This window comes from Perna viridis, chromosome 12 (assembly GCF_037379345.1).
Source record: "Perna viridis isolate PV_CMFRI_1.1 ecotype Kerala chromosome 12, ASM3737934v1, whole genome shotgun sequence".
Lineage (NCBI taxonomy): Eukaryota > Metazoa > Mollusca > Bivalvia > Mytilida > Mytilidae > Perna > Perna viridis.
The window spans coordinates 12,344,546-12,363,659 of NC_142456.1; the positions used below are offsets into that span (position 1 = coordinate 12,344,546).

General features: G+C 33.1%; 1 protein-coding gene across 6 annotated transcripts in view; it reads right to left on the reverse strand.

Moving 5' to 3' along the window:
- The window catches only part of LOC148601228 (uncharacterized), a 75,744-nt gene that overhangs the window by 22,555 nt on the left and 34,075 nt on the right, over nucleotides 1–19,114 (reverse strand). For 5 of the 6 annotated variants that reach the window (XM_088556893.1, XM_088556894.1, XM_088556895.1 and 2 more), the window contains 16 exons: nucleotides 18,377–18,510; nucleotides 17,509–17,571; nucleotides 15,610–15,630; nucleotides 14,226–14,351; nucleotides 12,706–13,419; nucleotides 12,138–12,270; nucleotides 10,801–10,986; nucleotides 10,054–10,219; nucleotides 8,735–8,912; nucleotides 7,157–7,303; nucleotides 6,546–6,635; nucleotides 5,396–5,502; nucleotides 3,872–3,959; nucleotides 2,793–2,939; nucleotides 2,095–2,259; nucleotides 781–879 (listed from right to left, as the gene is read on the reverse strand). In XM_088556893.1, coding sequence (XP_088413019.1) covers nucleotides 781–879; nucleotides 2,095–2,259; nucleotides 2,793–2,939; nucleotides 3,872–3,959; nucleotides 5,396–5,502; nucleotides 6,546–6,635; nucleotides 7,157–7,303; nucleotides 8,735–8,912; nucleotides 10,054–10,219; nucleotides 10,801–10,986; nucleotides 12,138–12,270; nucleotides 12,706–13,419; nucleotides 14,226–14,351; nucleotides 15,610–15,630; nucleotides 17,509–17,571; nucleotides 18,377–18,510 — 2,564 coding nt within the window. The remainder of the gene's footprint in view (nucleotides 1–780; nucleotides 880–2,094; nucleotides 2,260–2,792; nucleotides 2,940–3,871; nucleotides 3,960–5,395; nucleotides 5,503–6,545; nucleotides 6,636–7,156; nucleotides 7,304–8,734; nucleotides 8,913–10,053; nucleotides 10,220–10,800; nucleotides 10,987–12,137; nucleotides 12,271–12,705; nucleotides 13,420–14,225; nucleotides 14,352–15,609; nucleotides 15,631–17,508; nucleotides 17,572–18,376; nucleotides 18,511–19,114) is intronic. The other variant, XM_088556896.1, reaches the window with a different exon arrangement.

Here is a 19,114-nt window from a genome sequence, read left to right on the forward strand (position 1 = left end):
CGTTCTTGATTTGGCTTGATTTATTTGATTTTTGAGGAAGACAAATGTATGATTTTCTTAAAAGTGCAGATCTGAATGTAGAAATGATTATTGTTATGTGAATGTATAATATATGTAGACTGAAAAAGCATTGTTTTTTGGTTGGTTTTTCTACACCATGAATCACTTTACCATTGATAGTGTCTGAATTTTATATGGACTGGTACTTAAAGCTTGAAATACTGTGAGTCAGCTCACAAAGAGAATACCCTGGTTCAAATGGACTTGTATGTATAACCCTTAAATTCAATTATCCCACCTTTGCAGTTCTTTGACAGTAACTGTATTCCTTCATACTCATCTAAATATATTGCTGAACTTTCAGATAAAATTTCATCAAAATTTTAAGAGTGGTTAATTAGGAGTCACACTTACAAGAAATGTGGACAGACAAATGGACGGACGGACAGAGTTATTGATTCCTATATATAGTGATTGATTCTTATATATATATATACCTCCCTAATTTTGTTTAAGGGAGAGGTTATAATCAACTAATAAAATGCATTTATAAATTAACTTATATCACATTAGGTTGAAATTATATTTCCATTTTTTTTTACAAAAATACAGCAATGGTAATTCTATCTTAACTTTCTAATGTACACTATTAAACAAAGAGGTTTGGTAGTACTTAAATTTGTCTTTTGGACCAAATACCAGTACCAACAATGCTTAAAATTCCATAATACAATATTTTTATCTTTGCACCAGTTTTCATACTATTCAACATGATCTAACCTGTGCCCTGTTGAACAGTCCAGCTGGCAGGTACTTAAATTTGTACAAGAATTTTGTGTCCTTGATGCCAGAACCTTCCTCCACAGCTGGCCATGGTATCTGGAAATAAAATCAATTATTTTTTTAACAAAATACTTAGCTGTCTCTGTAAGAATCATGCAAAATCTGAAAAATGTGATACACCCCAAAAAAGGCTACACATTTTCATTTTTGTAATTAAATTGTTTTATGGGTCTATACTATGAAATGTGTACTTATTCATTCAAATCTGCCTGCTCTTAGGAGATAATCAACATTGAAAATCCAGTAGATTCTATTGTATTTGAGTGTCATTTACGGAGTTATCTCCCTTAATTTTGAATTCTACAGTACATTCTGTACAATTTTTATCTCCTATGAGCATGGGTTATAATAAAAACCACATGTTTATTTCTGTTTACTATGGCATTTCAAACAAAATATCAAAAATAAAAATATGTAGGCTTTTTACCCATGAATCACATTTTGCATGATTCTTAGCCTGAGTGATACTTAACATCTTGAAATTAAATGAATGATTCATCACAAAATTTAAAGCTATAGAGCCACATGCCAAATTTGAAACACATCCATCCATTGGGAACTGAAATACATCCATCCATTGGTAATTGAAATAACTGAGACATTATTTGAATGAACATACAGACAAAATGACTTCAGGAAAAATGAACAAAGTTATATATTCCAATGTACCACATACTAGGGTATAAAAACACTAAGAAAAATATCTAATTGTTTGGGTTTTTTTTATTCATAAAACCAGTACTCTTATAAGAGAAAACAGAGTAGAAATATATTGAACATTGTTTCTTCAAATATTTTCTCTAAAACAAGTACGAAGATGGTTTTTGTAATTATACAGAGTCATTGAAGCAGGTTTATGGTTTACCCATCAAGAGCATATAAACATAACAAACTAAGACTACAATATGCATAAGATAAAAGATAAAACAAGAAAATGTGATTTACTTTAATTGATACTGTAAACAGCTTTTCTGGTAAGAACTAAAAGTTGGAATTTGTTTTTACTGGAAATTGCATACCATACTGTACCTTCTTACATGTACAATGTGTCATAATAAGGTGTTAATTTTCATTGAGGAAACAATTATGACACCTGATAGAGCATTAAGTCTTTATTTCGAAGACTTCAACCCTACGCAAGACCCAAAACAACTCAAGTCAGACTAAAACCCTTTAAATCGCCCTCAAACATTTTTGGAAGGACAAAAAAAAACAAAAAAAAATAAAATGATATTCAACAAAACTGTTTACCTCAACAACATTGTCTGGTAGTAGACATGGCACCAGATTAGCTTCCTCATCGGCCATTGGAAAGGTCAAGTCAAACTCCTCCGTTAACCTTAACAGCCATGGATGGAGCTCCTTGGAATATTTTGCCCAAACTACTTTCATATCTTTGTGTAATAACTTCCCTTCCTGCATTAATGAAAATGGTCACTGAACAATATGCTTATATCAAGTGATCTTGAAGGCTATTTATTTAAGTCTAGAAAATTATGCCAGTTAAATAAGAAATTTTATTTGGTTTTTTTTCTGACACAAATATGAGACAAGAAAATATTTTAAGTTTTAAAGTTTGTAAAAATACAATGTTAAAAAAATCTATTGATTAATCACTGTGATGAAACACTATTTTTGTAAAGTTCTTCAATCCCAAATCCTTTCTTACACAATATGGCTTAGTTTTAGAAAGCTTTGGCCAAAAGTATCAAGTAAATGTGAGGAATAGTTTCAAGGAAAAGTGTCCAAAATAAATTGTGGGGGTGGGGGGAGACATACCAACAGACCAAGGCAAAACAGGTTACTTTCTAGATATGGGAGAGTGGTAAAACAAGGAAATTCAACAGGATTACAAAAGTGAAAGTTTCAATTAATCATGTTAACTACAAGTTTACTATGGCAGTCTAATGTCTTTCTAAGACTTCTATGTGAAGGATTAAGTATTTTACCTGTATCGGTCCCACATGGACAGTGACAACACAGGCCATGACATCAACAATCCACTGGGGTACAACGACCACCAAGGATCTTAGAAACTCTGTGTCAAAGAACTGGACTGATCCCAAATCATGTAGAAACTGTACTGCTTGTATAAGCTACAGCAAAAAAATGTATTGTGTCATAAAAAACAAGTCAAAATATAACAAATTGACAGTTAAACAGGTTAAATGATGCCAGATTTCATTTAAATTAACTGGACTTTTGATCCAGTAAAGAACATGAAGAACTTTCTTCCACAGGACCAAATTGGAAATGCTTTTACTGGATAATTCTGAATAGCTTCTGGTTTTTACTTATTATTCGATTGTTCAAATAAACAGCAGCACCCTCATACAGCCTATTTATTCTCTGCATATGTCTATGTAAAAAACTGGAAGGATTTACATGTAATGGGACAGAACATATTTGTTTATTCTTACCTATATGACTCAGGGTTTGGGGGGAAGCACCGGAGTCAAAATCTTTTTTTTTTTTTTTTGTGGGGGGGGGGGGGGGAGGGTGATAAAGTAAATTTCAATAATGCACACAGTAAAATAAATTCAGAAATTTCACTCACACACTTTCTCCTGCCAAAAGTTCAAAACTTTAATAACAATCCACCAATCACAGAATTTAAAATAATGTTGATAATGTTGAAAATATTGATTAATTACAAAGAAAGTTTATATAATAAATAGAATAATCAATGGGTTATCGAGAATAACCAAAATACTCATGCCAAGAAAGCTTGACAATTTTACGCAGACAAGCTCAGCACACTTGTTAAATCTAGGAGTTCTTCGCCATTTGTGATAATATACTGGTTATTCACTCTTTCCAATTAATTATCCTATTATTATTTGAAGTTTCACTGCAGTCACACTTAAGAGTACTCCAGGGAGCCTCCAAAATTGTTCGTTAAGACATAACCCATAATGTCATGGCAGTGCATCATGGACAGTGTCCATTTGAGTACAAATAACTATGTTCCTCGAACACAAAGCCTAAAATTCATATATTATTGCATCATTGTTCAGAGGATATCTACCTCAGGTTCGTCCAGAATCCCATTATTGTATGCCATTGCCTTAACATCTTCTAATGGTATCAAGTCAACATTGTCTTTCTGTCTTGTTCTGAAATGAATTATAAATGTAAATCATATTTGTTTTCTTCTTTAAATTTCTTATACAGAAATGTCTTCCTTCTGTTTTTTCATTTTTTTTTTTTTGTGGAAGGTACTTAGAATAAAACAGATTTAAAAAAAAAGAATGCCAAATGTCGATCCTGGCTGGAAGAGAAGGACATTCTTTACCAAGCGGCAGATGTCGATCCTGGCTAGCAGAGAAGGACATCCTTTACCAAGCAGTAGATGTCAATCCTGGCTGGCAGAGAAGGACATCCTTTACCAAACAGCAGGTTTCAATCCTGCCTGGCAGAGAATGACTCCCTTTACCAAGCGGCAGATGTCAATCCTGGCTGGCAGAGAATGACATACTTTACCAACCAGTAGATGTCAATCCTGGCTGGCAGAGAAGGACATCCTTTACCAAGCGTCAGATGTCGATCCTGGTTGGCAGAGAAGGACATCATTTACCAAGCGGCAGATGTCGATCCTGCCTGGCAGAGAATGACTCCCTTTACCAAGCGGCAGATGTCAATCCTGGCTGGGAGAGAAGGACATCCTTTACCAAGCGGCAGATGTTGATCCTGGTTGGCAGAGAAGGACATCATTTACCAAGCGGCAGATGTTGATCCTGCCTGGCAGAGAATGACTCCCTTTACCAAGCGGCAGATGTCAATCCTGGCTGGGAGAGAAGGACATCCTTTACCAAGCGGCAGATGTCCATCCTGGCTGGCAGAGAAGGACATCCTTTACCAAGTGGCAGATATCAATCCTGGCTGGCAGTCAAGGACATCCTTTACCAAGTGGCAGATGTCAATCCTGGTTTTTTTGCTAGTTCTTTAGTTTCTTTTGTGTGACGTCTTGATTCCCTTTTATTAAGATTTTTATATGTAATTGTCTTTTATTCTATTCACTACAGTGAAAATGTGCATCATCTCTGTTTCCTGTTTTCACATTCAGGTCTTTTACTTTGATTGTATTGTATTTTGAATTGTCCCAATATTGACGCTTTGGTATATTTTTGCCATGCTATAGAATAGAGGGGTAATGTTTCACCGGTGAATTGATTGCATGGATCGTAAGCATGGTATCGTTTGTCGGGATTGCGATACCAGAACTGGCTTTTTTTTTGTATTATGGTATATATTTCTGATCCGCATATTTATTTTAGTACATGTAGTGCCAATGTGGCAAAGGTCGTTTAACATGACAAGTCTGAAGAAAATTAAAAGTGATTGTAAATACCCCTTTAGCATTTAAATCAAATGTCTGGAAGTCACTTGGATTTCTTAAAAAGATAAAAAGAAAGGTTGTATGCTGTCTGTGTTAAGGGGGAAATAAGTATCATGATAATATTGTATCGCTTCTAGATATCATGATACATATTGTATCATGAAATTTCTCACAATACTCCACTCTACTATAGAACATTTTCTACTAACTTACTTGGCAATACTATTCTCTAAATTCAGCCATGCTACAGGTATTTTTTCACCCATATATTTTTGCTGTAGTGTCACTTCTACCAAAGATTTGTACATGTTATCAATACCCTGAAAATATCATTGATTGAATCTTGAGAAATAACTTCTAATGTACTGATAGTTTGTGGGGTACCAATTTTTGTGGTTTTCGTGGGTAGGCAAAACCATGAAATTTGGTTCCCAATGAAAAGGAGTTTGGCATTGATGTGTATACGGAAAACCTCAAAACCACAAATTTAAGAATCCACAAACTTGTGTTTCTTCCCTAATCTATGAAAATTGGTATCCAGGAATTAAAGTACTTTTACAATATGTGACACAAAGGACAAATATTGATCACACTAAACAAGAACAATACTAGATAAGTGACAAAGAACGATGAAACACAATCTACATACCAAATGTCAAATTCACAGACATCAGGGCATGAAGATTCCCATTTCCGATTACCTGGTATCATACAATATTTTGACCTAGCCAAAATACTAACCCCAGGGTTAAAATATCATAACCCTGGGGTCAATATTTCATGGGGTCAAAATATCATATGACACCGGGAAAAGTGAAATTTTGTAATGGAAAGCCATGCTATAATAGGTCCTTCCCCCAGGAAAGTTCTTTTTAGAAGGTAAAAAAAGTCTATTTCTATAATCACACAGATCAGTTGTTACGGAATGTAAAATACATTTAAGTAGTTCAGGAGTAAAGGTCTTCATCCCCCAAATCCCACTAGCAAGTTCAGCAAGCTTCACAAGCTTAACATAGGATAGTGAAATTATTTCAGCGAAGGTGATCTTCACTAACCAAAGGGAAAGTGAGGTTTGAAAAAATATTCATGCCCTGGACATACAAAATTATATGTTTCAGAATGGTAAATAATAAAACAATCTTTATCTAGGAAGTCTGACAAAGAGGTCAGTAATGCTTGACGGAGATGGATGTCACAAAACTAGTACATGTACAATACAACTCGCTGAAGCTTCAAACAAAATTTTAAATCATTTCTATGAAACTTTCTATGTTTTGCGTTTCTGACTGAAAATTATAAGCCACTAAATTTCAATGAGAGATGTTCAAAAGAACAGACATTTGATTGGCAGCATTACAATTACCTCCCCTGTGTAAGAGCTGACGAAATGGAAGCCAGCAATCTGTGGATAAGTGATCATCAATTCTTTCTGTGGGATCTTTGATTTTTCTACCTATAACAAAAACCATGCAAACATATATTTAAAGGTTCCTCTAAAAATGCTAAAAAAAGGTTCCTTACTGCATAGCAAAACTTGAATATTCCATGACAGCTGAGTATACCAATAGCTTGTAAAATCATATGTATTTGTAAGACTTACATTTGCAGCATATAAAAAAAAACTGTAATTTGACAATTACTGAGATCTTTTAACATTTGTATTTAAGGAAATTCAACATCATTTAGATTACTTTTTTTTCAATATTGCAGAAACATAAGTTTTTAAATTATAACTTTTAAATTATAAAATTACAATAATAAACATATCAAATGTTCACTACTTTCATTTTATGTTTATATATTTCTGTAATATATTAAAATTGCATCTTAAAGAAACTGTGCAAAAAATTTGCACCTATATAATTGTTTTCTATTTCTATATGAATCTTTTTCATGGGCATTTTTCTAGATCTTAACACACTGACTGTTTCAAATGTAAATATGTGACATAGTTTGGCTCTTAATATAACATACTTTGTCACAATGAGTACCAACAACTAGAATTGGAGCCTTTGGTGCATGGCAAGCTATAGAATTCAGCCAAAAATCTAGTCCTGCATGTTCAAACCCAAGACGAATATTCCATAGCAAGAGGTAACAAGCTCTGTTTGACAGGAAAAACTGAAATAAAATCAGATTTCTGTATAACAATGTAGAGATCCTCAATTCATGAGCTTCAGGAAAAAACTCTGAAAATGTACAACAATTTCAGCTAATGTTTACATTGTTAAGCTAAATCTGACATTTTTAGTACATTCAAATGAAATGTAAAAATATAAGCATCCAATTGTGATAAGTCACATCATATCAGGGACAGACTTAATTAGAAACCAGGCAGGTCCTTTGTCTAGTGCTATCTATGTACCTTGTATTTCATTCCATTCTAACAATTTCAGTAAATTACAAAATAAAAAACTTTCTTGGGAACATGAACTAATGATCTCTAATGGATGAAATCATTTGAAAACAAAATTTGACATGTGCCACCCACTGCCTGGGTCTTCCTTGGAAACTCTCTTAAAATAATATCACATTATTTGGTCCAAAGAATTATCATCATGTGAATCCTACAGATCAAAAACAAAGTACAAAAATAGGTGATGTACCCATTCCTCTCACAAAAGCCATATAGAAAACCCAAAACACCATTTAAATGGAAAAACAAAACAAGAGAAGCACAATGGCATGTGATAAAGAATTTGATAAAGTTTCATCAAACTCTGTTCAGTAGTTTAAGAGGAGTTGCAGATTAGAACTCATGACAGACAGACGAATGATTAGACAACAGTGGGACAGCATAATTACTTAATACTTTCTGCTTTGTGGGTGGTATCCTATTAAAAAAAATTAAGCTTTAAAAATTAATCAAACAATAGATCAAGTTTTATCATGTTATACTGTAAAGGTATTGTGAAATCTGTCTAAACCAAACCCCTTTTTGACACATATTTAGCTTGGTTTAGACAGGAGTTTGATTTACAAAATACATTTATACTCATATAAAGGGACTGTAAAAAGTGTGTGGTTAAGACAAGTTTTTGGATTATTCAGTGCTTGGTTGAGACAGGTCTAACAGTACTTTTATTTCTAGATGTAAGTTTGTCAGTTCCATTACCTCCAGCAGTATCGAACCACAAAAATCCAAAAAGAACATTTAAACAGAACACAAAATTGAAGCCAACAAATAAAGCATGAAATTGCATGTGCTAAGTATATCCGATCATATGGCAATCCCATTGAAACAAGAAGTTGATATTGGGCAGCAACCAAAATCTCTTCCACAAGCCTTATGTATTTTAGCCATATATCTATGAAAACTATAATATCCACTGATAGTGGAGAAAGTTGCAAGAAATTCAGATAGATGGCATGAAGGGACAGATAGATGGATGGACCAAGTGACTCCAATACACAACCCACTTGGTGAATTGGAATTAAATTAACCTTCAAAGTATAGCAAACAATCAGGTGTTGCTTTAAACAGCATCAAGGAGAACTTTTCAATAAGCCTGAAAAATGCATGTAAATATAAAATAAAACTATACAAAGTACCTGATGTGTGTTGTAATAAACTGTCTGTCCAGCAAAGTCCCACACACTATAGCTGATATGGGAGTCTTTTTTTCCTGGGACTGGAACATTCCATGTTGTGATGTCAATACCATCTGTGATCTTTTCATTCATGCTGGTTACCCTGTTGCTACTAGAACTAGTCAAAGCTCGAATCAAGCTGTAAAATGAAACAACAATATGATAAATGGGGTTCTAGGGGTTGGACCTGCTTTTTTAAAGGTTTAACCAATTTTATGCATACATTATGACAAAGTTAGAACTAGTAGCCTGCCCGCTAGCCCAAGACTTGCAATTTTTTTGGCAGGGCTGGCTAATTTTAGCAAAAATCTATACAGCCAAATAGTAAATGTATTGAAAATTGTAGGCTAGAATTTGAGTGAGTTTCCTACCTTGATTGTTATGGTAAAAATGAGAAATGATAGCCAAGATTTAATATGTAAATTTTGGATCAGAACCCATCCCTTTTAATGACATCTGGATCTGCCCTTGTAATGAGTACTTTGTTTTTATTCCCTTCGGTCAATTTATAAAGTTCACAGCCTATTGGCCACTTGAAACCATAAATATGGCTAATAACAATATGTACGGTTAATCTACAATGCAGAACTTGTTTTCATGAAATATATACATTCTTTGCATACATCATGTTCAGAAATAAATTGTCTCATGAATTTAGTTCTACCATGTCTTTCAAACACTTGTTGTAATGTTGTTTCTCTCATTGTTATTCATAGAGCTTTGTTATGACATCAAGTAGAATTAGAAACCTGAGGAAACTTTTTGCAGGGGGTCAAAACATACATTCTAGTTCCTGTTTATATCCATTAACTAGCTTGCTGCCATTGCATATTATGATTTTAAGGAGGTAGACCTAGGGTAATTGACACAACTCTTAAAAATCATTGGAAAGTTTGTATTCAGCATTTTACATCAATCCTAAGTAAGCATCTAATTAACTTGGATTCATTTTATTCTGCTTCAAACAAAAGCTTGAGAGGCTTTTGTGAAATTGAATACAAACATATCGCTGATTTCATGAGTTATGTCCCTTACCCTAGGTCTACTTCCTTAAGATTTGCCTACAAAAAAGGAACTATTTTACTCAGATAACAAATGTTTGTTAAGGGTGATGTCTCAACTAATAGGAATATACCAGATATCCTAGAACAACCATTAAAAGTTTATACAATCACTCCAAAATTACTTACACTATTTGGGGCAGAAGGATTTTGAGCCATTCATTTTTCAGACCCCAAAAATGTTGTCCCTGATGACCTGATATCCTGTCTATACAATACCTTGTCTTCCCAGCACCACCAAGTCCTACAACCATCAGTTTGGTCCTCTTACACTCCTCCGAGCCCTGCAGCAATCTTTTTAGATATCCATATACCACACTAAATCCTCTGTCCACTATTTCTTTGGGTGGTGTTTTCAAAGAGGGACAACCACTCAGGTGTAGTTCTATCAAAATAGATCACAAAATGCCTTAATTTAATGCTTCTGTCTCAAGCTTATTTCTTTCAAAATGGTAGTGTAACTCAAAGCCAAATATTCTATAAATTTCAATACCATAAGATAAGTCAAAGGCCCTATTTCATTCTCAATATTTATTTTTGATTAAATGTACTGACTACTGGAGAAAAAATCATTATGATGACAAAAGCAAAAAGACATTCAGGAGGTAAAAAAGACATGTCCACAGATACAGTTTTCATCTCAATTTTGGGAATAGTTGTGATGTTTTAGATATTTCATGCAGAACAAGAATATTTGATTAATACTAGAACATACCATGCCTTGTCCAACTTGCTCAGCCTGATTTTTAATGCAATAACTTACAGTTTAGCAACAGCCCACAGGTATTAGCATGTCAGTCCCCTTTGGCACACTACTTTTGACTCCAAGCGAGCTAGTCCGCTAGCTTAGCTGAGAAGCAATGACAAACAATTTTAAGAAGCCAAGGATCCAATACGTGACCTTCTTCACTACAGATGAGCATGCTACCATGAGATTACGTAATGTTCTCTAAATTATGAACGTACCTCTCAAGTTATTAAGCCCTCCAAGACTTGCAGATAAAGTTTCTAGGTCAGGATTGTGTGAAACATCCAGAGATTCTAGGCAAGACAGCTTTATGATGTCATCTGGTATTTGTGTAAAGCCATGGAAACTTAATGCTAGACTTTCCAAATTCTTCTGAGCAAGTATTCCAGTAGGAAAACCAGCTTCTGAAATATAATCAATAATAAAGTAACACAAACTACCCCCATTCATAAAGATAGTTGACAGGGCACAGTAACCAAAATCATATGTAAGATATTTTCCATCTAAATAAAGCCACATACAAAATATAAAATCATCCAAACTCATGCATTTGAAGACAAGATAATAGCTAAGAAATTCAGACCATGGATAAATAGAAAAATGGTTGACAAAAGGACAAGGTGATTCCACTTAACTTTTGTACATCTTTTCAACATATATCAAATTACTGGTAGTGATTATAATTTATGAATAATAACAAATGAATAGTTTTTTTATAGAAAAAAAAATCACCTGTTGTCGCCTTTTTGCCTTTGAGGTCTTACCATCATAAACAAAACGGTATGTTGCACACTATGTTGTGCTTTGAATACCTCTATCCAATTCTGTCAAATTAATTCATACCAAAAAACAAGAAATAGATATGGGACAAATCCAGAAAGGGAAGACAGTCTGTGTAATAAGTCATAATGCAAAAGCAATATACCATAAACCTATAGAGCAATTCCTCAAATCGAAAGTACCGGGAGCTGAGAAATATGTTACACAAAAAAGTAAAGGACCGACAGACAGACTAGGTGATTGCAATATAGCCTACCCTTTAATGAGTTGAAGTATATAACAAGGGAAAAGTAAAACAGTTACTACATTTTTGTACTTTTTTTTTTTTTCTAAATCTACTGGTCAGATAGTAGATCGCGCCATTTTCTAGACAGAAGCAATTCTCGCCAAACTGCTCACTAAAATTTTACTCCTCAATGAAAATTGTCGTATGATATCTAATTTTTAGCGCAAAATATCCAGCAATCTATTAGACATTTTGTCCTAAATTTTGGTAATGAACTTGTTTCGCAAGAGAGGACAAAAAATCAGTTGGCAAGAATTACTTGCCCACAAGATCTACTATTTAACCAGTATACAATGAAATGAATAAATTAAGTAAGTGTGAGGTCTAATACCACTTTAATATGAGATGTTGAGAATAGCGAGAAAAAAAAAAGAACCTGACGAACAAAGCAGTAACAGTTTGTCTGATTGATTTAAAACTAACACAAAACCAATGCAACACTGTAATGTTGTGGTTTGACAAAAATATTTTATAAACACTAATTCAAACCTTGAGAACTTTGTTTTGCTCTTCCTAATCTGGGATACATCTCATAGATGATTTTGTTCACTTGTTTTATTTCATCCTGATCAAGTATTCCATTTGTATCTTTGTCCACGGATGAAAACAATTTCTTCATCTCCTATTAAGATTGATAAAAAGTAAGTAAGTTCTTTTAAAAGGCTTTTTTTTTTCTTAAATTCATTCATTGTGCAAAGAAAGGTGTTAATGCAGATATAATTTCAGTTCTGCCTCTATCTTAACAATGTACAAACAGAAAGACTTGGTTGAAAAAATAAAAATAAAATTAGAATCAAATTTACATATCCCTCAGGGGTATAAAAACCATAGAGAAGAGACCTGTATACACACATTTAAGTAGACGTGTGAACAGACTCCCATAAAGATAACCAAGGAGCACTTGGAATACAGAGAAAAAACGTGGCTTTGCCAACTCCAACAGATAAATGAATGGGAAATTTTCTTTCCATTGGAAACCAAATTTTGTGGTGATCCAAACCCACAAACACCACAAAAATTGGTACCCCAGAAACAAAAATACTCTCAAAGTATATACCTCTTCAGTCATCAGCCTGAATATCATGACCTCTTTAAGAGCTGTCCTAAATGTGCTAAAATTAGGCTGTATCTCCTGCTCTAAGAATTTTGGAAACCATGGTATCCCTGAAAGGTCAAGATGAGAAAGACAAAGTTTCCCAAGTTCATCTGGTATGTCATCTATGTAGTTTGAAGCAATGTACAACTCAACCAGATTTTTCAATTTACCAATGCCTTTCAAAGTGATATGACCAATGTTGTTGGCTTTCAAAATTCTAAGATTAATCAGTGAAAATATCTCATCTGGGATATTGCTGAATGGGTTGGAGCTGATGTTCAAGATTTCAAGTGTATCAATCACAGAAGAGAAGTCTTTTGGCAGTGCCTTCAATTCATTACTGCTAATGTCTAAAATCTCCAAAGCTTTCAAACTGGAAAACCCTCCTGGTAATTCCTTAAGTTTATTTTCTGATATATTGAGCTCATTCAGATTTTCAAAAATCGTGAAAAAGTTTTCTGGAAGGGCCTCCAATCCATTGCCCTGAAGTTCAAACTTGTGCATGAAGGCAGCATAGGTCTGGTACTGATCAGTGTCAAGGTCATGGAGGTCATTGTGGGGCATTACAGACTGTGCATGACCTTGACATTTGATATTACTTGAACTAGTAATATGGAACTTCTTATTCAAACTCGCAACAGACTTCTCATCTTTTAAGACTTTTGCTGGCAAAATCTACAAATAATGACAGATATTGTAATATAATATTGAGGCAGAAAGAAAGATGTCAAAAGTGTTTTTTAGTTTTTAAAAATAAATAAATAAAAAAATATCACAAAGATATATATTAAAAATTATTTTCGGGAGGTTATAACGATATCATCTTTCTTAGTTCAAAATTTAATGTGCTGTACAAATCCAGTTTTACTCATATGTAGATGAAGAAAGACCGTCTCAAAAGAAATAATACAAGGAGGATACAACTCGAGCCTTTCTTATTCAGATTAATAAAATGTGTAGGCATTGTATGAAAGTAATTGTTTGGAAGAAAATTTCAACATAATTTTAAATATTTTCTGAGATTTTTTTTATGCAAGCTAAATATACCAACTAAAAAAGAGAATTGATGTTGTCTACAAAATATTTTACAATATACTAACATATATTATAAAAAATATTTGTGCCCTTTGATTGATTGATTGTTTGAGTGATAGAGGTTTAACGTCCTATTGCATATGTTCCATACATTGCAGACCAGATCATTTGATCAACCAAACAGACCCTGCTTTTGTACTAGTCACTGATGCTGAGGAGAACTTTTAATGTGTTACCTTATAAAAACAACAGCTGCATGGTATACATGTCACCCCCATCCCCATCTTACACCTTATTTTGACAAAAACCCAACCAGTAATCACTTCATCTGTGATTAATGGCAGAGAAGCAGCGACTACAAATTTTTAAGTTTTTGTTCAGAAGTTTCCTAGTGAAATAGATTTGTAATACCCCTTGATGAACATTTTACTTAAAATAATAATTACCGTTGAGCGTTCAGCTTTGGCTGCCTTCAGTGCAAGTCCTGTAGCATTAGAGGAGTTGTTATAGGCATATGTCCAAATCAGATACTGGAAAAATACCCTTTTGAATCCCATCTCAAGTAACTCCATCTGAATTGATACATGTAAGTCATAACCATATGTACTATGTACAACAAATCAGTCTTCACAAAGACTCATTCACACACAGGTAAAAAATGGGTCAACGGCAGAAATAGCAGAATTTTGTTAAACAGGAAGTACCAAATATAACGATGCTGTGATAAGTAGTTGCTGAGAATAGTGTAACAAAAATAATTTCCCTACCTGCCTGCCCAACCACATGACCAATATTCACCATTTCCACTGATTTCCAAATGTGAAATTTGGCAACAACAAGTGATACAAGCAAGTCTTTGCAGAAAAATATGTTGACTGCAGAAGACAGTCTTAAAAAAAATGCCTTATAGAAAATAATCCCATAAATGAAGTGTCAGTAACAGTTTAGTAATTGATAATTAATGATTAATTTTTCAGTCATTTTTTAGTTGAATTCTACTGCAAAATGTCATAGGAAAATTTCCACCCAAATTCTTTAACAACTTTACACCATGACCAGTTCAAGTTTATCTTGTACCACACACAAACAAACAACATCACAAGAATGTCTGTCTGTTGATGTCTCTTGTTTGTGAGGCCTTCCTGAGGCAGACTATTGAGGACATTAAAGAAATTGGCATGTCATTCAGATAGCCTAAAAATAGAGAAGAGTGGTAAAAGTTGTAAAATATTAACTTACACGATTTTTATGAGAAAAACATGATAAATACAGATTAAGGACTGTGGTGTCCCAACTACACCATTAGAACAGATTTATTCATAATAACCTTATTCATTCCTTTTGTTTTATCACAGATTCAACATCATATCTAGATTTTCTTGAGAGGTAAGGACGTCTACCCTACAGGGTATATGTATTACCAGTTTTTAGTGGAGTCATGGTTGTTCATTTATTATTTCGTTTCTATGTATATGTTTTAATTTGTGTAATTTATTGTGTATTTTCATGTTTTCTTGGTCTAGTTTTAGTCCCTGAATAATAAATATCTGATGTTCTAATCACTGTCTAGTGTCTACTTATTTTTATTTCAACGACATCAAATATTACTTACTTTATGTATACAGTAAGTAACACTGACATTAATCATGTGAATGCATACTTCTCCTGAGTACCATTTATAGGTAGATGATATCAGAGGATAAAGCAAGGTGTCTAGCGTGTAGGATATATGAAATATATGGTTGTGACTTCAACCAATCACACACCCAATAAATGGCTGTGATACTCTTAGTGTTGAATCAAGTTAGTCACACATCAAAACAGACTTACACTTATAGCACCTCCACTACGCTAAAAACAAATTATAATGATATATCATAGCACATGTACTACGCTAAAAACAAATTATAATGATATATCATAGCACATGTACTACACTAAAATCAAATTATAATGATATATTATAGCACATTTACTACACTAAAATCAAATTATAATGATATATCATAGCACCTGTACTATGCTAAAATCAAACAAATTATAATGATAAAGCACCTGTACTACACTAAAAACAAACAAATTATAATGATATAGCACCTGTACTACACTAAAAACAAATTATAATGATATATCATAGCACATGTACTACGCTAAAAACAAATTATAATGATAAATCATAGCACATGTACTACGCTAAAATCAAATTATAATGATATAGCACCTGTACTACGCTAAAATCAAACAAATTATAATGATATAGCACCTGTACTACGCTAAAAACAAATTATAATGATATATCATAGCACATGTACTACGCTAAAAACGAATTATAATGATATATCATAGCACATGTACTATGCTAAACAATTATAATGATATATCATAGCACATGTACTATGCTAAAATCAAATTATAATGATATATCATAGCACATGTACTATGCTAAAATCGAATTATAATGATATATCATAGCACCTGTACTATGCTAAACAATTATAATGATATATCATAGCACATGTACTATGCTAAAATCGAATTATAATGATATATCATAGCACCTGTACTACGCTAAACAAATTATAATGATATATCATAGCACATTTTTTACATTAAGTTGGTATAGTTCTGAATTACGGTAAGTGTAAATATTTGTGTAAGAATCAGGTAAAATGGGAAAAATCAGAAACATGCTGGTCAAAATCAACAGATCTGACAAAATTTCACTAAAGGATAATTTCTCTATGTGAAAAGCCACTATTTGATCTCTGCATCTATGGATTTGTTCAGAATTTTTTCAATAGAATATTAGAAAAATTAGTTTTTTGACAGAGTAATCTGTCCTTAAAACGTTTTTTTTTAATGCATTTCAATGAATTTATAACTCAGTTTACCAACATGATATGAAAGACCTTCTCCTATTTCCTTGATCCTGATGGTGCAAATAGGCAAATTACACTATCAAAATGGTGGGTTTTTTCTTACAATATTTCACTCTCTACTTGATTCTTACAGAAACTGATACTTAACAAACTATTACAGGTTCTTTAAATATGAAAAAGTTTCTACAAAGATTGGAGAAAGTAACTGAGATTTCTACACCACCAAGTTTTCTATTATATTGAGATTTATTCTGACAATCTTGCTCTCTATTGTCCTACATACAGTGATACTGTTAAAAAAATTCCCTGTGACCTGGACCTTTGACCTTAAAAATTACAGGGGTTACATAACTTTCTTAAACTTAAATACCTAGTACCAAATTTGAAAAAAAAAAGAGATTACATCATTACAGGAGGAGAGATTGAAGGATGGAGGAAATGACTGACCATAGGCTAACTTTATCATTTCAGGAGGAGAGATTGAAGAATGGAGGAACTGACTGACCATTGGCTAACTTTATCCTAACAGGAGGAGAGATTGAAATGATGGAGGAACTGACAGACCATAGGCTAACTTTATCATTACAGGAGGAGAGATTGAAGGATGGAGGAACTGACAGACCATAGGCTAACTTCATCCATTTCATGATTTTGTAGCTAAACAAATTTCATTTAGCATTTAGGTTTGATACATTTACAGACTACAAAAGCAGGTCACAAAATTTGACCGTTTGAAAATTACTCATCATACATTAATCAAGCATTTCAGTAAATTATTACTCACACCTACAATCATTTCACAGGATCACCATAGTAACCAAACATGAACATAAATATGATAAATAGGTACCTTATGTTGTGTAGAAGTATCTGCACCTGGACACAAGTTCCCTAGCTCTGTTGGCAAAACGTTCTACAAAAAATAATTAAATAAAATTGTTTTTTTATGTATAATACATTTAACTAGTCTTCATACAGTACAGCGAAACCTGTTTAAACCAAAACCCTGAATTGACCAAAAAAACTGTCTAAACTGAACCCTGAATTGACCAAAAAAACCTGTCTAAACTGAACCCTGAATTAACCAGAAACCTGCCTAAATTGAACCCTGAATTAACTAGAAACCTGCCTAAACCAGACACTTTTGAAGTCCCATTGTGTCAGTTTAAATGTATTCTGAACCAGGATGCACTGTACAACTGTCCAAACCGAATGAATTCTACACTCTGAAAGGAGTTCAGTTTAGACAGGTTTTATTGTATCATGATCATGGAGAGGGTACAGTACCTATCCCATTTTTAAATCCTAAAGCTTGAATATAGATGTATATTAAAGGAATAATTCTAAAGGATATCAAAATCTATTGCAGCATTGGTATTAGATTCCTGTAATTCCTAGAGAAAATTGTCATGTTTGTTAGAATTTCAGTTACATATATACTTTTCTTCTGAGTTTTATAAATAGCGTGTTAAAAAAAAATAGGAATTTGAATTAAATATAAGGGCAATTTAGGGATTTTCATCTAAAAATCAGGAAAAGAGGGCTGCCTAAAGAAAAGCAGGAAATTTAGGAAAATATGAGCCAGTTAAAAGCCTGTTTAGTAATTTACTCAGTTGGAATACATGTTTTTTTTTGTTTTTTTTTAAATTTGATGGGAAGATTCAGGTAAAATAAGCATAGAAAATCTTGATTTAAAGCCTGTTAATTAGTTAACTTACAGGCTGAACAAGTAATCCCATATAAATCATTTCAAGGTATGCATACAATTGATTGGTGTCAATCTCTGTTAATGATGACATATAGTGATGTAATGGTAATCCACTATGATCAACCAAATGTAACAACTCCATTCCTGAAAGAATACTTCAAAGTAATAGAAGTGTAACAATGTATTTAATCATATTTCTATTCATCAAAACGGGGTCGTTGTATGATTAACAATAATTCTCGACAAGTCAGTTCACCATTTAACATACATTTCAATAATTTATGCTAAGAAAATATGATTCCCAAAATCTGCATTTTCATTAAAAATGGTTAAAACAAAAACTATCCAATACTTCCCAAAATGAAATATGAGCATCGTTATAATAGTAAAAGGTTACATATAGTGATAATGATTGTTTACAACCACTCAGTCTCCAAAATGGAGTCTCCAGTATAGTCCTCATACCTTGGTAGAATCAATACAACTCCTTTTTTTATGCAGATCAACAGTATATATAATCTCAGGATAGAGATCTGAATGGTTTAGAGATATCCAAATATGTATAAAATTGAAAGGGTAAATGAATGACCCCCTAAGGGCCCCACATGGTACATGTATAAAGTTATTCCTCTTGTCATGATGGTCATGAATATGTAATTTAGGGGTGGTACTATGAAAGATTTAAAAGATACAGCACCTGGACCAATCCATTCAACTTTAATTGTAATCCATCATCACTCAGGTTAAA